General features: G+C 39.7%; 3 protein-coding genes across 5 annotated transcripts in view; 2 read left to right on the top strand and 1 right to left on the bottom strand.

The window, feature by feature from the left end:
- Positions 1-1,031: 1,031 nt before the first annotated feature.
- LOC111568499 (trafficking protein particle complex subunit 5-like) lies at positions 1,032-7,100 on the bottom strand. The gene is made up of 3 exons (XM_023270180.3): positions 6,962-7,100; positions 3,427-3,699; positions 1,032-2,241 (listed from the first exon to the last, which is right to left on the bottom strand). The coding sequence occupies exons 2-3, from the start codon at positions 3,694-3,696 to the stop codon at positions 1,945-1,947; spliced, it is 567 nt and encodes a 188-aa protein (XP_023125948.1). The 5' UTR covers positions 3,697-3,699; positions 6,962-7,100; the 3' UTR covers positions 1,032-1,944.
- A 2,453-nt stretch (positions 7,101-9,553) lies between these two features.
- On the top strand, positions 9,554-14,830 carry pglyrp6 (peptidoglycan recognition protein 6). The gene is made up of 5 exons (XM_023270181.3): positions 9,554-9,687; positions 11,383-12,201; positions 13,281-13,491; positions 13,575-13,869; positions 14,738-14,830. The coding sequence occupies exons 1-5, from the start codon at positions 9,573-9,575 to the stop codon at positions 14,756-14,758; spliced, it is 1,461 nt and encodes a 486-aa protein (XP_023125949.3). The 5' UTR covers positions 9,554-9,572; the 3' UTR covers positions 14,759-14,830.
- Positions 14,831-17,544: 2,714 nt separating this feature from the next.
- wizb (WIZ zinc finger b) overlaps positions 17,545-24,932 on the top strand; it is a 35,418-nt gene continuing 28,030 nt past the window's right edge. The window contains exons 1-6 of one of the 3 annotated variants that reach the window (XM_035948169.2): positions 17,545-17,860; positions 18,316-18,483; positions 18,570-18,753; positions 18,985-19,060; positions 21,266-21,414; positions 21,511-23,091. In XM_035948169.2, coding sequence (XP_035804062.2) covers positions 18,388-18,483; positions 18,570-18,753; positions 18,985-19,060; positions 21,266-21,414; positions 21,511-23,091 — 2,086 coding nt within the window. In that variant the 5' untranslated portion in view covers positions 17,545-17,860; positions 18,316-18,387. Of the gene's footprint in view, positions 17,861-18,315; positions 18,484-18,569; positions 18,754-18,984; positions 19,061-21,265; positions 21,415-21,510; positions 23,092-24,932 lie in introns of those variants that run through there. The other 2 variants (XM_023270177.3, XM_035948171.2) reach the window with 2 other exon arrangements.

The raw sequence follows: 24,932 nt of genomic DNA, 5'->3' as shown, positions 1-24,932 counted from the left end.
ATCACATTTCCTTTGATCACAATGTGGTGGAGAAAACTCATATATTTTACCTCAGTAAAAGCAGCAATGCCACGATTTAAAGATTCTGATGATAGATAATGAAGAGTCTTTCATTTCAAAACCTTGTGTACTGTTGTATAGGCAACAAAATTTACATTAAGTGGAAAAATATTCATCACTCACCAAAACAGGCTCCATGTGTGTTCATTTTTACATCATCACAAATATATTGACATGGAAACAGTATTTAAATACATATACGACCAAAGTAGAGCTAAGTGAATGGTTTTATGGACTTCAAGATGGCTTAATTTACTGCAGACCAATTCAGTGTATTTAAAGCACTTAAGATTTTAAGTCCTAATCTGCTTTAAAGTACATAAGAATGGAATGCAGTTAAAAGTAGCAAGCAGGGGAAAAAAGCATAAACTTAATATTAAAAAAACACTGAAGTACAAGTATTTTAGATATGTATTAGAGTAGATGTACTCCAATATATTCCATCACTGCAATGTAATCATTATTTAAAATTGGTAAAATTATAAAAGTGACAATGTCTGATAGCCAGTGCTGTAAATATAACCCTGAACTTGCTTCATTTTTACACTGAGGATGTTGAATGTGACACTGTACAGCGTTACAAAAAGGCTTGCGTGGACATAATATCAAGTGTTTAGCTTCCTGTACTTCTGGTTATAACCACAATATGTAATTTTTACACGTTGCAGCAAGTGTCTGAATACTATAGGAATTAGAGGTGGTACTAGACAGACTACATTGTGTTTAGCAGCAGCCAGGTTTCCAGTCTATGCACGAAGCTAAGCTTCAACTCTACAGATATAATATCAACCTTCTCCTCTTTCTGCATGTTCTGAGTAAAACAAACAAAAATAGCTGCATTCTATTAGGACATTTCACAGATTATTTATTTCATGAACTGTCAGATTCCACTCTAATCTGCATCTAGACTAATTTTCTTGCCGAATGTGGTGACAGTCAGGAATTAAATCCTGGCAGTGAAATGCTGAAACCATGTTTTCCATTTTTATTAGTCGGCTTAACAGCAGTCATATCTTCTCAAACATCTTCCGTGTTCAAGTTTTAAACTGTAGAATGTAAACTGCCTTGTGTTTTACAAACCTTGAATCCACACATTTATAATAAAAGTATAAGAAAACACAAATAGTGACTACACAACCTCGCTGTTCCAGATGAAGATGCTATTTTACAGAGATGAAAGCTGAGATTGAACTGGAATGAATCAGAAAAAAAAGGAAAATAAAATATTTAGTCGTTAAAAAACTGTATTTTCTAATGAACATTTTAAAAAGGAAGAATGTGTAACTTTGTTGGTCACCATTTAGTAGGTTGTTGTTCAATGTACCAGTCTAATTTGGACATATTTGATTCATTACATAGTCTATAAACAGCCCAAGAGGTTATTTGATTGAAGCCATTTAACCCTTTGATGCAAACATGGGTCAAAAGTGATCCATAATCAATAGAAAATGGGTACCTCTTGACCCATGTTGTGCCTCAAAGGGTGAAATAAAATATGGTGACAGGTGCTCTTAAGAATCAGAGATCCACCAATGAAAACAACTGAATGATGCTGTGAAACTATGATCTGATATCTTTATCTTTTATGGATTATCTGTGGAGTAACCATGTAACCAAAACAAACTACAAACAAAAAGTGATCTAAACAACTTCATGAGGTAAAACGAGTGAGAGATGATCCACAAAACCAACTAGTTGCATCTTTTCTGCTCTACATGTGGCTCAGTGCAGCGCAGTCATTCATCCATAAAGTCGTCTTTTCTCATCAGTTACCACGAGGACAATAAATCATCCACGCATCAGGAACAAACACCAGCCTGAGCTTTGATGATCAATCCTGATCCCCTATCCATTTACAACACAATTCACCATGTTCAGTCTTTCTTATCTGCCATCCAGCGCCTTGTCCCTGGCGATAACCGACTCGTTAAACTTGATCATGAGAGTGGTGCCTTTGTGCCAGTGAGCGGTGACCTTAGCGGGGAAGCCGCTGTGAGTGAGGATGGCCTCCACGATGCCGGCAGTGAAGGCGGCACAGTTCAAGCTGCTGTTCTCCTTCGGCACAGAGATGTAGGCGTTGATAAGCGGCTCTTTCTCTATGATGTAATAAGTCTTGTCGTCGTCGTTGGCCTGCTCCAGCTTGTCTGCCTCCTTCCCGAACAAAGACTTCCACACATTAACCTAAAAGAAAGACAGCTGTTTAGTGGAGCTTCAAAACTTATTCAATCCTGAAACTGTTTAACTCTTGCTGTCAGGGATGTCCAATAATATCGGCCCGATATTGGCATAAAAATGTAATATCGGTCAATATTGTTATCGGGTTTTTTTGCCTATCATGAAAACCGATAAAATAATGCCTGGCTTCCGTCAGCATTTACCGGCTGTCTCCAATGTCATCGACAAGAAGAGAAATCGCATACATTGTGACAATGCCGAGATGCTTATTTTCATTCAGAAAGTCTACCTCTCACATATATGGACAAGGGAAAAAATTAGACCAGTCATACAGGCGAGTCAGCATCAGTTTTGCACTTTAACCCTCCTGTTGTCTTCATTTACAGGCACCAAAAAAGTTTTTCCCTTGTCTGAAAAAAATCCAAAAACTCAGCAAAAATTTTTCCAAATTTATAAAAAATTGCAAAATCTTCAGGAAGAAAATTCCAAAATTCCTTAAAAGTTTCCCTTAAAAGTTTTGTGTTTCAAAAAAAAAATCCCCAAATTTGGCAAGAAATATATATTTTTTTTTTTACATGGAAAGATTTTCTAAAAATGAATAAAAATCTTCCAAAAAAATCCTGAAAATATCTAAAGTGATTACATATATATCAGTAAAAAATCTAATATTTTCTTTAAGAACATTCAAAAAAAAATCTACCAAAATCCAGCGAAATTCACTGGATTTTGGTAATTTTTTTTCTGAATGTTCTAAAAGAAACATTTTTTTAAGCATTTTTTTCCACCAAAGAATGTTGAAAAATTTCCCGAAAGTGTTGTAAATGTGGACATCAGAAGTTTCACTGTGAATATATGTATATTTTCCACGTTTTCAGACTTTAAAATAGGTCAATTTTGACCCGCAGGACGACACGAGGGTTAAGGTGATGTAGTTTTCTTATTTTGCACAGACAATGTTTACATTTGGAAAGCCTTGCTGCATTTGACAATGCATCCAATGGGGCGTCACAATAAAATTCGGCATGATGTGTTAATTCCATGACATTAGATATGTGATGTTACCTAAAATTAGTTAAATAGCCCACATATATTGGTATCGATCGATATCGGAATCGGAAATTGAGAGTTGGACAATATCTGCATATCGGTTATTGGGAAAAAAGCCAGTATAAGACATCCCTACTTGCTGACCTTGATGAAGAGCAGCATGTTCAGCACTTTGGTCTCCCTCTTGCCGTTCTTCTCTCTCAGAACCAGCACATCCAGCATGCTGGCTCCGACGCTCTGGCCCATGTCTGCCAGCCGGGTCTGCAGCTCGGTTACAGAGTACACTCGGCTCTGACAGTACTGGACCATCTCAGAGAACAGCAGGGCGAAGGCGCTCACGCTGACTTCCGTCTTTGGTCGGGTCAAGGGCCGCTCTAAGATGTTGGATTTCCCTCGAGTAAACCTCGTGTCCATTTTCTGTTAGAGAGAGATGAAGACACAGGTTTATATTGATGCAGATATGCAGCACTGACAGCTCATTTGTGCTATTATTATATAGATAGATAGATAGATAGATAGATAGATAGATAGATAGATAGATAGATAGATAGATAGATAGATAGATAGATAGATAGATAGATAGATAGATAGATAGATAGATAGAAACCTAACCGTAAAGTTAATGACAATACAGGTGAATAAATACACGACACAACAGAAGAAAAAAATATTAAAAATATCTGTGATTCCATATATATCAGCAAAAGTTCTAATATTTTCTTTAAGAACTTTCAGAAAAAAAAATTTTTCCCCACATTTTCAAACTTTAAAATGGGTCAATTTTGACCTGCAGGACAACATGAGGGTTAAGAAACTCTTGTGTGAGTTTGGCTGTGTTCTTTAGATTGTTATGTTTGTCAGGTCAGACTCAGTGACACTCTGGAGACTCAGATGTCTTATGTTGAGAATAAAGTTGACTGATATCAGGTGAAGTGATACAACAAAGCAGCACATTCATGTGAGCGCTGGCAGCATAAATTCTGAGGATTCTCTTCGACCTTGGGTATATAAGGAGTTGGGAGGAATGCCATATTTAGATTACGGCCCAATATAGAGAAAATTTGTCTGCTCAAGAACGTCAACTAGACAATATCTAGTCATAACCAACAGCATCTGCTTTTTTCAGGGTCATATTAGGGACAGAGAGGGCCTAAACATGCTTACAGCCTCAGATTGGGAAAAGCAAATAGGAACAAGGGTCAAACCTGTCAGATAATCTGAGGTGATCTTGAAGTTCTATGACTTGATTTAAGGTGACTGCAGCTGACAGATGCAACCTGCATGAAGTCATTTTCCCATCACAACGTTGCAATATTTCTCTTCTGCCCAGCTTCTGCAGACTGGGATTAATCTTGTGAGCCAGTATTTTGATAAATCTACAGACATTTATCATGCCATTTCTAAATGTTATCTCCCCAACACCTTTTGCACACATGCAGCCTCATATCACCCTCCCACCTCTGTGCTTCACCTTCAGGAGTATGTTTTCACTGTGGTAAAACTTGTTTGACTCCATCTGAGCCAAACAAACGTATCTTTGCCACATCTAATAAAAGAATGTGCTCCCACCATTCGTCAAGCTTCCTTTCATGTTCTTTAGCAAATAATTGTTTTTCACTTTTGTTCAGAAAAGCAACCAAGGGTATGTTTCCTGGATGCCGTCCAAAGAGGCTGACATTATGCATCATTCTTCACAGGAACTCAGTACCAAGTCAGAAGCATTTGCCCATCTGTTTATCAGAGCCAGATTGTGCAAATAGTGCACTTTCTACATCTTGATTACTGCTGTAACTGTGTTTTAGCTGATTTCTTGTGGGTTACCAATCTTCCTGTATCCATCTATGTGAAGTTTCACAACCAGGTTTTTCACTTCCTCTGGCAACTCTTTTCCACGTGGAGACATGCAGACAGACACAATCCATAGGTCCTAAACCGAAAAAGTCCTGACGTTCACAGCTCATTTCCTAATCATGTTTGTGGGATTAGGCTGACTGAAGATCACAGGGAACTCAGTGGTTTTCTAACGTGTGTGTCGGTGATCACAGCAGTATTTATCTTTGTTGCAAGGATTTTCTACTTCGGAGCTGTATTTTTCTCATAAAAAAGTATTCAATCAACTAGAAATATCGGAGTTACTAAGAAGTGATGCAGTTTAGAATCATGTGAAATTTAAGTGATATTGCACAACATTCACTTCTGTATAATGCTGTAAATAGCCTAATGGACACACAAAGATCCAGTTGGGTCAATAAATAATTGTGGGACTTTTTGTAACATAGTTGACATTTTTGCTGTTTTCAGGCCTAAAATCAACATGACCGCCTATAACTAAACCCCACATGTCATTTTTACAGAAAGATTCTTCGAAATATTATATATACAATTGAGTGAAACTGAAATTGAAAGTTAAAACAGAGACACAAAAATGACAAAACGAGACACAAAATGACAAAAATGAGACATGAAATGACAAAAACAAGACACAAAATGACAAAAAAGACAAAACAACAAAAATTTTCAAGTCATTTGGGACACATTTCATGTCATTCTGGACTAATTTTCCATAGTTATGGATCATTTTCACGTCAATCTGAACAAGTTTTGAGCAATTTTGGACAATTTTCTTGTCATTTTCAACAGGTTTTAAGTCAGGTTCGATCTTGTCTTGTAATTTTGGATCATTTTGTGTCCTTGGGATAATTTTCAAGTCATTTAGGACAAATTTCATGTCATTCTGGACTAATTTTCTGTAATTATGGATCATTTTCACTTCATTCTGGATGAGTCAATATATAATCGTAGGGCTTTTGTTGACATTTTAGCGATATCCAGTCATTTCTTTATTAATAAGTGATTGTTTCTGTAATAAATAATTATGGAATTTGTAAAGACATGATCATAATGAACATAAAAAACATTAGTTTTTAAAAATTTTTTATTAAAAATGTCAGCAAGATATATCCCATGGACTTCAAAAGTCCCTCAATTATATATTGACCCAGCTTCTGAGACAAGTGGTAATAATTCCAACCTAAACAGTGAAAGTTGTTAATTACTGTAAAACCATTTGAAATAAACACACCTGCAGCTCATTATCTGCAATTACAGTCAAATACACCCAGAAGTACTGAAGGTGGAGCCTTGTTATGTTGACGAAATCACGTGATTACTTTCATAGACAGCTATGTGAAAACATAAGGACTACAATCTGGTGCTTATTCAGCTTCCATTTATTATACGAGCCATTTAAAGCAATGACATTAAATGACATTAATTTAATTTTAACAAATTTGAGGCTACTTCTTAACTGCCAGGCTCGAATTAGCCACTTTTCCCTGCGTCAAAATCAATGTATTTTAATTTTAAGCGTAATATCACTCAACCGACACAAATTACACATTGTGTGAACGCGTAAGAAATAAAATGAAGCTGCTGAATCGTTGTGTGTTTCTGTGTGTCCAGTTTAAACCACAGACTGTATTTAAACCCAACATACAGCTGATCACCACTAGCTGCTGGCTAACTAGCTACGGATGCTAACCGGTACATCCTGGAAAGATAACCGCACGGGAGCTATTCAAAGCGGCGTAAACATACACTTTTACTAACACGGAACGAACAGCATTTAGTATTAAATTTCCTGCTTTTAATAAGTCGAGTCTTTGAGGGATAAACGCACCTTGTGGGAGCTAAATTAGCTGCTGTTCAGGGTCTGCTTCTTCTTCTTCCTCTGTTGATGTCATTTACAGCAGACTAAACGGAGCAGAGGTGTTTTGCTGCCTCCCGCAGGTCAGTAGGAGAATTACATCGACACCGTTCACCCTCCTGTTATCCTCATTTATGGGCACCAAAAATATCGTTTCCTTGTCTGAAAAAATACAAAAATTGAGCAAAAAAATTCCCCAAATTTCTGAAAAAATGCAAAACCTTCAGGAAAAAAATTCCAATAATTCCTTTAAAGTTTGTCTTAAAAGTTTTATTTAAAAAAAAAAAAAAACAAAACATATTTGGCAAGAAAATTCTTGTAAATATTTTCAAAAAATGAGTAAAAATCTCCCAAAAAATCTAAAAATATCTAAAGTGATTACATATATATCAGTAAAACTTCTAATATTTTCTTCAAGAACATTCACATAAAAATCAAGAGCGAATTTTGCTGGATTTTGGTTGATTTTTTTGTGAATGTTCTTAAGAAACATTTTTAACATTTTTTTTTCCACAATAAAATGTTCAAAGATTTCCCCAAAATGTTGAAAATGTGGACGTCAGAAGTTTCACTGTGAAAATATTTCCCACCCCCCACATTTTCAAACTTTAAAACGGGTCAATTTTGACCCGCAGGACAACACCAGGGTTAAATACAGTACAGCGGAGAGACTGAATCAGAGATTTTGTTGATTTTGTAGCATGCTAAGTATTGATTTCAAAGAATTATGAGTTTCTAACAGCTATGAGGTTTCTCCCTGTGTGATGTTTTTCTACCAGAGCGTGATTCACAGTTGCTCCACAGATGTATTTTCCATCAGGGTGCTTGCTAAACACTGCCAGCCCATGATTCAGTGACCCAGTCTCATGACCACATAGTTATGTTGGCTGTACTGAAAAATAAAACCATCCCTCATGGCCTTTCTCTCAACTTTTTTCCATAACTTTGCCCTTCCTCTTGATTCTTCTATCCAGCAGTTCTAGTTCTACTTATTCTTTCCAATTTCGCAGTGCTTCACAGTTAAATGCAGTTTGAATTTCTACTATTAGGTTTGGTGTAGCTCCTCTTTTTCTGTCCTTTCAGTATCATTAGTGCTGCAGTAGAATCTGAGCACATCATTCCTCCTTTAAATTTTACACATCAAGTGCCCACTTCTTCTTCTCCTCCTCCTCCTCCTCCTCCTTCTTCTTCTTCTCCTACTCTTCCTCCTCCTTCTTCTTGTTGTTGTTCTCCTTCTTCTCCTCCTCCCTCTTCTCCTTTTTCTCCTTCTTCTTTACCTCCTCCTCCTTCTTCTCCTCCTCCTCCTCCTCCTCCTCCTCCTCCTTCTTCTTCTTCTTCTTCTTCTTCTTCTTCTTCTTCTTCTTCTTCTTCTTCTTCTTCTTCTTCTTCTTCTTCTTCTTCTTCTATGTTCACTTTGCTGCTTGCTACAGTAAAATTTTCGGTTTCCAGAAGCATAATTGTGTTGTGGCAATAAGTTCAAAGGCTGCTCCAACAGTCATATACGAGGATTATTGATGAACGGTACCCAGACTTGACTGGCATTTTTGTAGCGCTTTAACACTGTCTTGCTACTGGACTTTCATATACTGTGCCCTAACCCTTGAATTGTGCTTCTCATTGGGATTAAAAATGTTAATTAAAGCATTTAAACTGCGTAAAACTCACTCTGTTTTTTATTCCAAATGACTCTAGTTTACAGCTTAATTTCAAAGCAGACATTAAGCTGCACAGTGAACTTTTACAGCCAGCAACCAGTGCAATAAAGCAATAATCAGTATCAGTGCAAATATCACCGGTAGTTTCCCTCCATGTTATCCCCCACTGATCATGAGCCTCCCTCATAAATATCATATAATATTTTGATTATTTGTTCTGGGCTTTTTCCCATAAACACCACCTTTTATGTCTTCTTCCTTCCTCTAAAAGGTTACTAGCACAGATTACTGTCGGTACATCTCTGACCATTGTTATCTGCATCCCGGACCTTCCAGACCACACAGAGGCAACATCCACTTCCTCTTCTCGTGTGACTTCTGCAAGAGCTGCTGTGTGACTTACACTATGGACAGTTTGTGCACATATTCCTGAAACAGATATTTCAGCACCATCTGTGTCAGTTTTACTCCATTGATTGATGAATGCATACGCGTGCCAACCATATATTCCTGCCACAGAGAACACACATGATTCATGGTTTTGGGACTTCCTCAGTTTTGCAGCCTGCGTTTGTATTCATGAACACTTCCAGAGAACGTGCTTATTGCCTCACAGAGGACTGCCAGTGATTTGTTCAGCAGTTTGCTTCTGGTGGCTGAGATTATTCCCATAATGTTTGTTTCACAAGCACACGAGATGACAGAGATTTTTTTTTTTTGTTATACGGAACTTGTGAATTTCTTAAAAATGTCCAAGTTATTTACATGAACGCCGTGCACAGGAAGACCTTTGGCGGCAATCGCTCTGCTTATGCTACAGGTGGCAGTTTCCCACATTAGTCAGTCGGCCACACCGACTGATTAAACGTAGGCGTATCTACAGCATATGTACAGATGTTACATAACCTCTCCATTTATGGTGCACATAAATGAGAGACAAACAACAAAGTGCACCCAGTCGAAGCTACGATCTCAGGATGGAGAACAGCTGCTGGAAACTGATCCTGGCCTTTGGGGTGCTGTTGGTCAGCACACATGCAGAAGGTAACAATGTTTGTTTAGGATTTCACCAGTTTTATAAGATGCAGGGTATGTCAGAGATGTATTTAGATCCAGAAACTCTATCAACTCTGGTACATGTTGTGTGTTTTTTTCTGCTTGACTCACAAATCATTGTGGATCTACTTGGAAAACTTCTCTTAGCTGTTCATATAGTGTTATATATATTAAAAACTAAACAAAGTCAGGTTTTTATCCCAAATTGATACAACTGTAGGCTTTTAATCCACAATATTTCCTTTACTTGGCTTAAATGAGAATACTTTAGTGTCTACCTCTATTATTACTTTAATTAGGTCATTCTCCATCATTAAAAACATTGTAGGGTTTTACTTTAATATCAACTATACTCAAGTAAAGTAGTATTTTTTGTAATTATTAGAGGGTTTGATCACTAATATGCAAATAACTCAGATATAATCACACTCTAAATAACACTACAAGGTCCTAACTGCACTGTTTTTAGTTTCTTATGCTACGTTCATAACACCAATCATAATCCAGGTACTTTGGCGCAACAGCTGTACAATATAAAAACATTGTCTTAACTTGTCCTGACTTGCTCTGACTATTTAACCTTGTTTTTGTTGTTTGAGCAACAACTCATTCATGAGGAGTTTTAAGAAAGTCTGCAGTCTGAAATCTGACCATTTTTTATCTGTCTTTAGTCAACGTGCTGCGATTGTGTGAAGCTTCTACTCAGGAGTTTTAGAACATGAGAGAACATATATTTTTATGCACTTTTTTCAAGGGATACCAGTTTTTCACTACACCAGATTGTGACTAAAAGAATTCACAATGACGATATTAGTCAAATTCATGTTTAAATGTGTTTCTTTTGAGTTTTCATTTTATTCATTTTGACAAGGACTTACACACAAATTATGAGTATAGAGATGTGTAACTGTATTGTATGTTGGACTCATCCAGATAGTACCTACTGTTGGGTTATTTATTTTATTATTATCATTATATGTGTATCATTGGACTGAATGATCTGAGGAATATTTGATTGCAATTTTCCTGCCAGATAGTGCGATTTGATTGGTGGTATAATTTTTTTAAAACTCAATATTCAGTTCAATATGCATATAGATTTAAAACATTACCACATGACAGACCATCAAAAGCATGACCGTCACAACAGAAGGATGGCAGGAATTTATAAAAGCACTGACGCAGCAGTTAAAGTCCTGCGTCAGCTCTGCTGCATTATGTATATCCCTCATTACAGCCTTTTTAATTTGCTAAATGTATTGTTTTGAACTGGAAACTGAATTAGTAGGGTACCTCGTGGATTCTCATATCATCCATACTGGCATATTGTGACACCCCTAGAGCTCTGACTTTAATGGAAAGGATTGCTGTGCAACTATCATAACAGACAACTGAATAAAATTCAGTAGACTCATGTATTTTATGCAGGATTAATGCAAATTAGTTAATAACAAGTGCTAGACCAGTCAGCTAAATCACAGAAGTAACACTAATGGCAATGATTATTTGACCATTTTTCAACACCTAAAGGGATCCAGTTGCTTAGTTTCACTATTTACTTCACTATTATTTTCGAGGTGACATCAGTGTATGGAGATAAAACCAAGCAAGATGAGATGAGATTTTCATCTGAGCAACAAAATATTTTTGCTGCTGCTGTGATTGTGTATTTTTTGTCTCTAGCTTCATTTTCCAGGCGCATGGAAGACTTCATCAAAGCGGTGCAGCAGGTGGAAGATGAGGATCCTGGGTCGGAGCCAGTAGCTGTGCTGAAGAGGCTGCGGAGGGCAGCTGGCCTTAATGATGCATTCATCCAGCACTTCCTTGCAAACGCCAACTCCAGCGGTCCCGAACTGAATGCCAACCGCTCAGATTACATTAGCAAGGTTGTGCATCACCGGGTGACAGAGGACGGCAAAGAGGAAGGAGTGGTTCTGACTCCTGATGGTACCACTGTCGCCCTCAGGCAGCTCCTCCTGGGCATCGAGGCTGGTCTCCTGTCCAAACATCAGGGGCGTGTTAGAGGTCTCTACCAACTCACTCTGGCCAGAGATCTCAGCCTTTCTCTGCGCTCTCTGTCTCAGCGCCTTGGGTCAGACGGCTGCTGGGACAACATCAGCTCTCCCCAGGTGTTCACCCTCTCAGACAGCCCCTCTCTGCTCACCACCGCTCAGGTCAACGGAGGCATGGACGGCGTGGTGTTGGGGATGGAGGTCTCTGCCAAACCCAGACGTCCCCTCAAGCTGAGCAGTCTGCTGACAGAGTACTACTGCCACCAGCTGGACAGCAGAGGGCTGGACGCCGCCCCTCGCCTCATCAGCCAACGCCGCAGGGAGAACTTCAAAACGCTGGTTGTCCCTCCGGTGTTGGTCAGACATGTGGTGAAATCAGAAGAGCTGCAGCAGAGGCTGACGGGACGCTCTGAGATGGAGGCGAAGAAGAAAAGGCAACTGACGGCTGCGGTGAAGGAGGGAATGAAGGAGTTTGTCCACATGTACATGGGTAAGCACAAGAACAAACCACAAAGGAAGCGAAAGAAGTCAGAAAAGTGTGAAGGAAAAATGACTCTCTTTCCCCTTACTGAGGTATTTCCTGCTGTTAGCTGAAGACATCCCAGAATATCATGCAGGTTGCATCTGTCAACTACAGTCACCTTAAATCAAGTTGTAGAACCTCTAGATCACCTTAAATTATCCCACAGGTTATCACCTTTGACACCTGTTCCTGTTTGCTTCTCCCAAACTGAGGCTGGGAGCTCATTCAGGCTTTCTGTCCCTAATATGACCCTGATAAAGAAGATAAATGAGAGACAGACAACTGCTGTAGGAAAAACATGACTTGGTTAAGATTAGATCTTGTTTAGTCTGACGTTATGGAGTAAACAAGTTGTCTCCATATTGGGCCGTAATCTAAATATGGCATTCCTGTGTGAAAGGTATTCAGTCGGTCGTCTTGATGTCGGTATGTTGTCCATGTTGCAGATCCATACATCAGTCCACTCAGTACACATGCTTCTCAGACTCACACCTTTGTTTTTATCAAAAGATGTCTGTTTCTCCACACAAACTTCTCCAATTTAGCAAACATGCTGGCAGCTCTGCCCAGTCTAGCTGAGAGTTCTCTATCTAGGCAGAGGTTAGAGGTCATGATAGAACCAAGATATGTGAAGGCATTCACATTTTGGAGGGTCGTTTCATTTATTGAGAAGTCTTGAGCAGTGCTTCGGGACAGAATAACTGTCTTCTTCAAGCTGAACGCGAGACCGAATCTCTGACATGCAGGCGAGAAACTGCTGAGCAGTTGTTGCAGCTGAGAACGTTGAGGAGAATCCTCCGAATTGATGCTGCCAGTGCTCACATCACTGTGTTGCTTGTCGTGTCACTTCTCCTGATATCAGTAAACCTTATTCTCAACCTAAGCCATCTGAGTCTCCAGAGTGTCTCTAAATCTGCCTCCTTGTTCGTCTCTCGACATCGCAGAATTCCCTAACAAAAAGCACTCATGGCCTGAGACAGCTGTAAAATCTGATCACTTCATTTCAAATACAAGTAACAAGGTCACACATTCTTACTGTGTTTCAGAATGTCCACCCATCATCCCTCGGTGTATGTGGGATGCAAAACCATACAAAGGAACACCCACCATCCTGTCTCTGCCTCTGTCCTTCCTGTTCATCCACCACACTGCCACTCCAAGCCAGCCCTGCCTCACCTTCGAGCAGTGCTCTGCAGACATGCGCTCCATGCAGCGCTTCCACCAGGAAGACAGAGGCTGGGATGACATAGGATACAGGTAACAGTGAGGACCCTTGCACATGTCAGAAATGGGTTATGTGAAATCTTTACAACACCTAAGATCCTCTGTCCTTCTGAAAGCTTCGTCGCAGGCTCTGATGGGAACATCTACGAGGGCCGAGGGTGGCACTGGCAAGGAGCCCACACCTATGGACACAACTCCAAAGGCTTCGGAGTCTCCTTCATTGGAGACTACTCCTTCAGACTGCCCTCTCAGCACTCCATGGGGCTGGTCAGAGATCAGCTGGCGTCCTGTGCTGTTGGCGGTGGGCGACTGGTAGCTGATTTCACCCTGCAGGGCCACAGACAGGTGGTGGACACTTCTTGTCCTGGAGATGCCCTCTATGCTGAGATAAAAACCTGGGCACACTTTGGGGTATGTAGAAGTATTGGCATATCAGCAGGTGTTACACGAGCTCTGACAAGAAACAAAGCTTGAATATCCTGAAAATCATACAGTGGATTCAAGAAATATACAAACCTCCTCCACGTTTTGGACACTTTATTTAGTTGTAGATTTGGTGTTGTCTAGTCGTACTGAGTAACCAAGGAAGAAGGTCATTGTTCAAGAACTCAAGAACCCAACAGTTACCATTAGAGCACTTCAGAAGTCTTTTACACGTCAGCAGCACTTCATCAATAAGACCTTTATGATAGAACAGCTACAGCAAAGTTACTCTGATAAAAGCAAATGACAATCTGTTTGGAGTTTAGAAACCAGATAATGAGAGAATGAGGAAAAGGATTCTTTGATTAAATGAGAGGGCTGCACAGTGACTTGGTGGTTAGCACTTTCGCTTTGCGGCTAGAAGATCCCCAGTTCACGTCCCGGCCTTCCCGAGATCTTTCTGCATAGAGTTTGCATGTTCTACCTGTGAATGTGTGGTTTTTCTCCAGGTTCTCCAGCTTCCTCCCACACTCCAGAAACATGCTAAGGTTAATTGGTAACTCTAAATTGTCCTTAGGTGTGAATACGAGTGTGATTGTCTGTATATTTAGCCCTGCAATAGACTGGAGGACTGGAGAAGCAAAACACAAACACACTTATACATAAGATTTAACAAATATATTTCACTTACTGCAGTCAGTGTATTTGTATAATTCAGACTTATATTTTTTTTGCCCATTCTTCTGTACTTTTACTTTATCAGGACTGACTACAGTACTATTACTAATGTTGTTTTTACATTGTTGTATTCCTACTTCTATTAATGGTCTGAATTATTTTATTTTATTTCTTTCAGGAGGTCAAGAAACAAGAATGATCTCCTCAACAAGAGGAAGAGCCTTCAATACTTCAAAAAAAAAAATCACACAATAAATAACATTTCTATGTGCTTATTGTTGACATTTTATTTTAACACCATAAGTATGTTTACTGTATTTGAGCACTGCAGTTTTAGGCTGTTTTATACTTTCACGATGCTACATTTCAGGCAAATGTTGGACTTGCTGCATGACTTTTATTTTTACATCTATAGTTTGCAGAGGAACATTAAGCACCTCTTAATCAAGATCTGCTAGATTTAACTACACGGCAGTAAAAAAAGAACTGGCTACACCTCACACTGCTTCAACACTCATAGAACAGTGTCTTTATAGTGATGCATCAGTTAATCCCGCGACACAGTCAGTTGATCAATATAGCATTATATTAAAGTCGTGGAAAAAATAGATGCAAAATTCAACACATATACAATGCCCACAAATAAAGTTGGCATTCTTGAACAACCACAAAGGAAAATGAGCTTTTTCAATCATTTATTCAGCAAAAATTATCAACAAATGTAGCATTCTTATGTGGCTTTTGGCCTTGGAAGCTACTATTGACCCCTTTAGTAGAAATATTGGACTCAAACAGTCTCTGACATCGACTTACTGCAATTTCAGACCACTCTTCCATGCAAAATTCCTTCACTTGCCAAATGTTTGAGGGTGTTTTTTGCATGTTTTAAATCCTGCACAGCATTTAAATTGGATTCAAATCTGGGTTTGATTAAGCCACTTAATAGCCCTCCCTTATTCCTAGCCATTCCTTGGTGGATCTGCTGTCTGCTTAGGATCATTATTCTGCTTAAAGGTCCACGTCTAGTTCAGCTTCAAATTTGGGACAGATGTTCCCACATTATGTTCAAGTGTTCTCTGATATGATGCATAAGTCTTTGTTGCATCAATGGACACTTGAAAAATCTGCACAACAATCTAAAGCTTGACTCATTTATGACCTCAAGGTGATTTAGGTTTTAAATTTCATTTCATTTTATGTCCAGCTGTTCTTGTTTTAGTTGATACATGTTCACTCTAATTATCCTTATTTCAAAAGTGTTGCCTTTACTGTTTTTATTGTTATTTTTATCTAAGTTTCTTATTTGTTTGCCTACATCTTTATTTTCTTATTCTGCTACATTGTAAATACGTCATTGACACCTTAATGTAACTTTAAGTTGAAATAAACATTGAATCACTGATTGCAAGCTGCCCAGTCCCTGAAGGAAACCAGAACATTTCCACCACCACACTTCACAGGAAGAGGTCAATCTTTGATCCACGTCTCCAGAACACATCATTCCAAAAGGCCTGCTCTTGGCCTATGTTCACCACAAAACTGTAGTTTTGTTTTCATGTTCTTTTTCCTTAACAAATGCTTTTATTCCTGTCACACCCGCCATGCAGGTCAAATTTCTACAACAGCAGATGCAGGACTTTGATGCAAAAAAGTTGCCAAGTTACCTGCACATCCTGCGATTAAATTTTGGGCTTCTTTGACACTTTTTATTTGCTCTGTGGCTGAATTTCCTGGGGCACTCAGTCTTGGACAAATTGGCAGTCATTTGAAATCTAAACCATACATCACTTCAGCATACTTCCAGTACACATATAATAATAATAATAATAATAATAATAATAATAATAATAATAATAATAATAATAATAATAATAATAATAATAATAACAACAACAATAATAACAATTTATGTATGCTGTCATCTAATAACATAAAAGTGAACCAACAGTTAAAAAAAGGGGAAAAAAAGATTTAAAGCAAACAAATCACATGTAAAGATTTCACATTTAGTTTTGTAATGTAATTTTTTCTGCTATGATTATGATAATTACCATCTAAATTATTTCACTTAAGCATACTTCTGGTGTACATATAACAATAATAATAATAATAATAATAATAATAATAATAATAATAATAATAACAATAATAATAATAATAATAATAATAATAATAATTATTATGATAATTGTTACTATTATTTTATATATTATTAATAATTATTATGATTATTGTTGTTGTTATTATGATATTTAATTTAATAACAACAATCAAACATCATTTATGTACGCTATCATTTAATAACATAAAAGCTAACCAAATCACATGTAAAGATTTCACATTTAGTTTTGTCATGTAATTTTTTTCTGTTATGATTATGATAATCCCCTTCTAAATTAGTCACCTAATCATAATTCTGAGACTAATAACAATAATAACAATAATAATTATTATTGTGATTATTATTATCTATTTTTAAATATATATTGCTCTTCAGGGGGGCGTTTTCAACCAGTTAACCTTTTCCACCACTGACTCAAACATACAGTTGCAGCTGCGGCCAGCAGGCGGCGCCAGACGACCATCTAATAATCAGTGGGGGGCGTATTGATCCCCTTCATTTGGGGGTGTTTGGCACACAAACTAATTGACAAACTCAGCAGTCACTATAATCAGCAAATAGCGAGGGATGCATGTTTGTAATGATGCGTAAACAAGTCAGCAACTGCAGTTTTAATAAGTGGGTCAAACACATGTCATTAGATTTATTTAGATTAAAACTGTTTATATTAATATTTCCCCTATTTACATAAAATAAAATGATTTTCACATTGATTTTCGGTGTGTTATATCAACGCTGCTTTGATTTGTGTATCTGCAGTGGATGTAAGTATAATCGTGATTTGTTTCGCTTTAAAATATTTCACACAAACGCGATCGGAGCGCAGGACTGAGGCCACAAACGGAGCGGTGGTAAAAGTTGAACTTATTAAACTTGCCCCGGTGGGTTTACTCGAAACTCTTCTCGTCGCCCTCCCCGTCGACGTTACGTACGCAGAGCCGTGGCGTGCCTGCAAGCCAAATAACATGGAGTCCTCTGCCTGGCATCTCCAAGGGATCCAATGCAAAGAGCCGAGCAGCGACTGAAAAAAGCCCCAAGTTGGTCCATGTCTCCGGCCCGAGCCTCTCTCCGGCATCGTCGCGGGACGTAAAGCTTCAGCTCCGTCCTCAAACTATGACGAACGGCGCTTAGGAAAGGCAGCCTTCCCCCCTGTGCGATCCGCAAACCAGGCCGATTTCAGTGAGTATTTGCACTAAAAAAAACACAGACAACTGCAGTTTCTGGGCGTTTTGGGGCTCCGTGCACGGATGCGTCGTGGTTCCAATCACCTGACAGCCGCCGGATCGATACCAGCCACGTCCTCTGGAGCAGCAGAGGCCAGAGCCGTGGGACACCTTCACGTCCCCGGCCAGGCTTTTAGAGGAGGAGGGGGGGCAGCAGGAGAGGACACGGGCCTGGATATAAAGGCCACTTATTTATGTAACCATTCAAGCGCCCTGTTTCATTCTTTAATGTTGTGGAAATAGGTCAGACAAAACTGCAGCTGGCACCAAAAAAAAAAAAAAAAAAAGAGAAAAATAATGGAGAGGACAGATCCTGCAGATTAGAGCTCCTCATATTGTTTGTGTTAAAATCTGCAGAAAGTTTTGCACCATGAAAACTTGTCTGTGTGTGTGTTTGTGTGTGTTTTCCAGAAGAGGATTGACGCTGCACCATGTAGGCGGGCTGGTCACCAGTGGGACTCCATACTGCTCTCTGGGGGGGCCATGGAGCCAGAAGGGCAGCCCCTAACCCCAGGGACCAGCTATGGGCCCCCAGCCTTTAACTCAGCACAAAACCCGGTCCGCAACTGCACCTTAGAGGTAACACTTCCGTCGCCACTTCTGCCGTCATCTCCATCATCCATCAGTAACAAACTGCTCTGTGTGTGTTCTGTTGTGTCCACTAGTCCTCATGCTCTCCAGATCCGATGTCTGGAAAACGCTCGTGGGCTGGAGATGAGGGCTCGGAGCCGACTGAAGGCCCTCAGCCCACTGTAGAGTCAGGGAGGAGTGCACAGAGGAGATTCAAGTCCTCAGCCTTCCCTTCCTCCCTAAGCTGGGACTCTGACTCCGAGAGAGAAACGCTAGATGGTAACACACACTGGAAACCTGTCGCACAACATCTCCAGAGTAGCGCAGGAGTGTAGTTCTGAATTCAGCTAGTAGTCTAACATAATGTGTGACCCGCCATCGCCGTCCGCCGTCACCAGTCTCTCATCTCGCTCTCTATGTAAACAGATGGTTTTAACTGTGAATTTTACCTGTTGAGCCGTGAAGTGATGTTCCTTGTGGTTGTGTGTTTTGTGTGCTGTTATGCGTCAGAGGAGGAGCTACAGAACTTTTCTAACCCTCACGGTCTGGCTGCTCACAGCCCAGGATCTCCTTCTTCTGGACTCAGGTGAGGAGGAGGTGCAGGAGGAAGAGTAGAGAAATGGCAGTTTAATTACTGTGTAGCATCAGAGTTTGGATTTTTGCAAAACTGAGGTTATTAGATAGAGTGTCCCCTAATTCATTGGGTAGAATACAACAAAAACACTGGTATTTTTTTGAATTAATTAACTCAGTCCTTCTACATCTGGACAGTCATTTCCCTCATAATTAACTACAGCATAACAAAGTGAAAGCAACAGTTCAACATGAGGGAATATGCTTGCTAGCTTTTTGGTTTGGAGTTTGATTACAAGATAAATACCACTCTCATGTCTGTAAAGTAAATGTGAAACTACAGCATAAACACTGCATTTGAGAATCCTCAACAGATATCTGTGGAAAAATTCTTTGAGACCAACTTGTCCCGCCCCTTCCTGCCAAAAGCCAATCGTCTGCTTTGTTTTGTTTTGAATCAGATTTGTGTTCACTGAAAGTTTAGTTAATGCTTGTGTTGGCTCTTTCAAGATGGCCGCCGAGTGACAAGGACTTTAGCTTTAGCCAGCAGTTGGCTAGCTTAGCATAAAACAAGAAACAGGTGGAAACTGCTTGCCAAGCTCTGTGTGAAGGTTAATACAGTCTGCTTACCAGCACCTCTAACTCTCACAGAATAGGACATTGTGTAGCTGTGTGTCTTTGTTGCTTAATTTGTGGGATTTTGCTCAAATGTCCCAAACAAAAAAACTACAAAGCAGGCAGATGTTAGCTTTAAGCTAGCGAGAATGCTGTTTGTGTGTAGGCAGGTATTAGCCAAGAAACAAGATGTAATAGCCGTTTCCGTCTGTTTGTAGTCTATATATGCCAGGATAATCATCTATAGGCTGAATTATACACTTGTATGTAAATGTTTAGGCACATATTTTGTGAACTTTTGGAGTGAACAAAAGTAAATAGCAGCTAATGGATTATGAAGAGGGCTTTCTTCTAATGCTAATGTTTTTACTCATCAAAAGTTAGTTATAGTGAAAAGTGTCGTCTGCAGTTCTAGAGAGAGATTGTTGACTTTTAGTTTGTTAGCATTTTTAGCTAGTTAGCACGCTTTTTTGCAGTTTTGCACAATGCTTTTACACAGAACTGGGTCATAAAGAGTCTATAGTTTTTTTTAAAACCGAACTATTAAACGGAGATTCCAATTCAAGCATTTTTTTTGTCTTTAACCCTTACAGACTCTGCTGTTGTTTGTAACTGTTAACCATTTTATGCAAACTTAGTCAACAACTTCAAGTTTTACTGTGCTGTGCTTGGTCCAGAAACTGAAGACAACAATCCCAAAATGACAGTTCACTGTCTTGTTTCGCCACAACCTTATGCTACATACATTACACAGCATCAGAGTGTCTGTGGAGAGATTTTAAAGGACCGATATGTTGGATGTAGTGACATCTCGCTGTGAGGTTACATGCATGTTGGAGAGCCTGTAGTCATTGCTAAGAATGAGAAAGGCCTTCGAATGAGCCAGCATTTGGTTTGTCTGTTCTGGGTTGCTGTAGAAACATCTTGGACTCTCTCCCTGTAGATATAAAGAGCTTATTTGTGACTAACAAAAATGTATAGTTTTCATATTATTATACACTATATAATGCCAATAGATCCCACAAAATCCTCCACACTGGCCCTTTAAAAATGCATGCCAGACTTTAGCATGCAACTGTTTACTTGATGGACAGAAATTAGAGTGGTTTACTAACTCTTGGCAAGAAAGCAAATAAGTGTATTCCCTAAAATGTTGGTAAACTCTTGCTTTCACAACACTAAGCTCTACTACCTCTACATAAGTCTTCTCAGGAAACTTTATAGGTCATTACTGCAAAATTAGGGTCCTCAAAAATAAAGCATTTCTGTTTTATTTCAAAGCTTTCTCTGTGCTGCCAGCAATAATATTATGGTGGGAAAATATTGAATCCTTAATTTATTTAGTTGATCTAAAAGTAGTCAACTTTAAACATAAAGAGTCCACAAACACTGGAATGAGTGTAAAACATTCCCACCGTGTGTTTATTTATAATTACACTACCCCTGGTTAGCTAAAACCCAAGAAATTCCCTGGTAAAATATGTCTTCAGTGGTAGCTTTGGCCCTGAGAACAAGAAAAACGAGCCCACGCATGATCTGCTATTTTCACTTGTTTTAGAAAGAGATTTTTTTGTAACATGTTTCTCTTTCTGCTGCTGTACAGACTTGATTGTGAAGACGACCAAGAACCTGATGAACTGCAGCACTTCCATAGTAAGACTGTCACATCTTCCCCTGTGGAGGGGCACAAGGACAACAGCGAGAGCACAAAAACAGAGGCGCCAAAAGCATCTCATCTTGGCCAACCAGAATGTAAGCACCATAAGGAAGAAACTAAATCTGCCCTCACACTTGATATCTTCCTTTTTATCTTTCCTCTCATTCAGAATTGCTCTGCTTTCTTCACAGTGGCAGACAGCAAAGTCTGGAATGTATCAAAGGGAGCAGAGCCATTTCTGGCCAAAGTAAAACCAAAGGAAGGTTGCCAAATGGAGGAGGAGGCAGACAACAGTGACGGAGAGAAAAGGCCCAAGGGAAAGGAAACCAAGGAGCCTGAGAGAGATGTGTACACTTTCCCGGGAGACTCAGACCCAGAGAGTCCCCCTCCTGCCCCCTGGGCCCATTGCACATTCATTCAGCGGTGCAGAAAGAAGAGGGTGCTGCTCAGGCCCTTCTCGGGACTTGGCACCTTAAAGCGCACATCGCCTGAGACTGGCAAGCTGGCAAGACTGAGTCCTCAAAAATCCAAAACCGCTGAGACTGTACAGCTGAATCGAGGGGGAGGGGTGTATGATTTTGAGGAGGTTAGCTTTGAGGAGGGAGACGTGGAGCCGATAAAGTTCAGACACAGAGGTGGGAAAAGAGACAAAGAGGAAGAAGAAAGTGAGGTGGATCTGGGTAGAGATATTTTCACGTGCGTGGAGTGTAGCATTTACTTCAAAAAGCAGGTCCACTTGCAGGAGCACATGATTGAGCACTGTCAGACCGGTGCAGGGGGCGGAAGGCGTGTAGGAAAAGGTGGGCGTTTCAGGTGTGTTGAGTGTGGATGGAATCTGCCCAATCGACTCACACTGGCAGACCACCACAGAAGGCACCAGGAGTCCCGTCTGAAGATCCTGGAGGAGATTGAGAAACTGAATGAAAACGGGAAGGCGAAAGAAATTGAGACACTGGACAATAAGGTAGTGAAGCATATCAGCACAGACCCAGAACCAGTCAAATCTCCACCTCTTTCCCCAGCACCAGTTCCTACACCAGACACAGACCCCTCAGTCCTCGACACAAACGCGACTCCACCAAATTCAGTTCGAACTCCAACTCAGGCCCGAGCCGTCTCTGCCTACCGCCGCCGCTTCGTCTGCACCAAGTGTAACTTCAGCACAAGAACATCCCAGGCACTGGCTAATCACTCCAAGACCCACAACAGAAAGAAACTCGTTCTCCAGCCTGACTCTCCATCTCCCGGTTCACCGTCAAGTTTAGCGTCCACTTCCCTGGCCTGTGGTCACTGTGCCTTCCTGACCTCTAGTCCAACCATACTGAGGGAACACCAGACGCTTGTTCACCCAGGACAGGCGTCCGTCAGCGGGGCAGAGGACGACGAGACCGGCCAGCGTTCACGGTCCAACGGAGGAACGAGAAGTTCAAAACCCACCATAGATTCTGATTCGGGGTCCCCTCCTGATGCAGATCAAGGTAAAACCCAGCAAGGAACCTCTGAGGACAAAACAACACCAGACAGCGCAGCAGCTCGGCCTGCAAGCCAGGAGGTCTACAAGTGTGTTGGGAACAGGAGATTCACCCGAAGAGGGAAGACTTGGATGGATCTGGCCAAGTTTGATTCCGAGATGGCTGATAACAAGCTGGCTGGGAGCGAAGAGGAAGAGCAGGACCAAGATCAGAGCAGAGAGCTTAGCAGTGAGCTGTCCCAGCAGGAGGCAAATTCGCCTGTGGGAGAAAAACCACACACCAGAGCACGAACCAACACAGGTGAGACTAAAAGGCAGAGTAAAGACTCACATGTTGAAGTAGGATTTCAGGTAAAGCCACATTTTTACTTGATTTATACTCAAGTTGCTATGTCATCGAAGTAATGTATCAGTGACAACATAAACATGCACACGAAAACATTCTTATTAAGCTTAAGAAATTGGATGATATTTGGATCACTCCAAACACAACTTGCACACTGCATGTTTATAGCTTTGTTTTAAAGTTGCACTGAAAACCAACTCATCCAGAAAGTATTAAAGCTGCACTTAATATTTTTTTAAACTTCATTAGATATGATATGTGAAAGGTGAGACTCGTGGTGACAAGCCTGGATAATTATGTTCCAAATACAGGACATTTTAGCAGCTTCTAGCTTACTGTTTTGGTTAATTATCACAGTTTTGTTTTCAAAAGCTCTGATACAGCCACTGTACTCTACTTCACCAAAAAGTTAGCAAAGTTGGTGATTAGCTCGTAGGCATAATGTAAAGAAGAGCCCGATATTTTCCTCAAACTGTGGTGGAAACCAAAAACAGAGCAAAAAGAAGAGTCAGTATCAAATCTACATTGTCCATTGCACTAAAGCATGACTCCAAATGAATGCTTAATATGCTCCGTGCCTGCTAGATGTGTAAATATGTACCAGTGTGCTAACTTGTTTGCCACTGACAGCTTTATAAAATGATAATAAGCCTGTATAATGTATTCCTCCCACAATATTAAAGTACCATGTGGCAAAATTCAGTTTTCATGCCGAAAAATGTGTTTATATATTTTTTAGTCCATATTACTGAAAGCATAATCAGATAAATGCAAAAGCCAGGGAATAATTGGATTTTTGCATTGCATTTTAATGAACCAATCATTTTTTAAAAATTAATATTCAGTTTAATTCAGACTTTATTAATTATTAACACGCCTCATTAGCAGATTTTTTTCAGTGTCCTGAATCACTGTAATCAGTTTATTTAAAGAAAAAAAAAAGACTTCTTCAAAAGTGCTGTCGCTTTGACAAACATGCCAAACTCTATAATTCTTGATATTTTAAACATTTTTTCAGTAAACAGCAGAAATAAATGCTGGTTTTTAATTACTTTTTATGCCTTTTTAACGAATCCACAGTTCTGCTTCACTCTTGAACGTTCTGGTTCTGATTCCAGCAGTTGAGGCCATTGATGTTCTACCACTCAGGGCTCATGTGTCTCTCTAAAGTCTCCTCACATATAGGCTAACATTTTAAGATTGTGTTTTTGGGAGTCTGTTAAAACGATGGGGAACCAGAAGGTGTGTGTTTGTGTTCATGACAAGGTTGCCAACTTTCAGCTAGCCGACCAGCGGGAGTGAGAGTTGGAGAAGGTAGAGGGGAGGGGGGTAATTTGCGAGACCAAAATAGCCCAGGAGAAGAGATGCTGTGGTGTATTTGAGGGGAAAAAGTTCACCTATAGGCCAGACATTCATAGGTTATTTATGATTTTTTCAACACAGAAAATGCTGCCCATGTTTGTGTATAATTTATCTAACTACAGCCACTTATAGTAAAAGCATCTCTATTGTTACTTGGCTACCTGGTACCAAATTATAGTAGTTACTTTAATGATCACATTCTATAAATAGTTATATAAATACATCCATGCAGAATGTCACCACTGCAAATATCCTGCTCTGAGACTGCAAAGCTGTGAAATCTCTAATATAAAAATATTGATATTGCAGAAAAATATTTTTACTTTAGTAAACAGATCAGCCTTTTAGAGTAAAGTGATATTCTGGCAGTTGTGATGGAGCTGAGGACTAAGTCTGAAGATGGTCACTATGTACCAGAGGAATTAGTTGTAGGT

Source organism: Amphiprion ocellaris, chromosome 19 (genome assembly GCF_022539595.1).
Source record: "Amphiprion ocellaris isolate individual 3 ecotype Okinawa chromosome 19, ASM2253959v1, whole genome shotgun sequence".
In the NCBI taxonomy this organism is placed as follows: Eukaryota; Metazoa; Chordata; class Actinopteri; family Pomacentridae; genus Amphiprion; species Amphiprion ocellaris.
The sequence above is the reverse complement of the archived record's forward strand: the minus strand, read 5'-3'. Positions and strand labels throughout refer to the sequence as shown.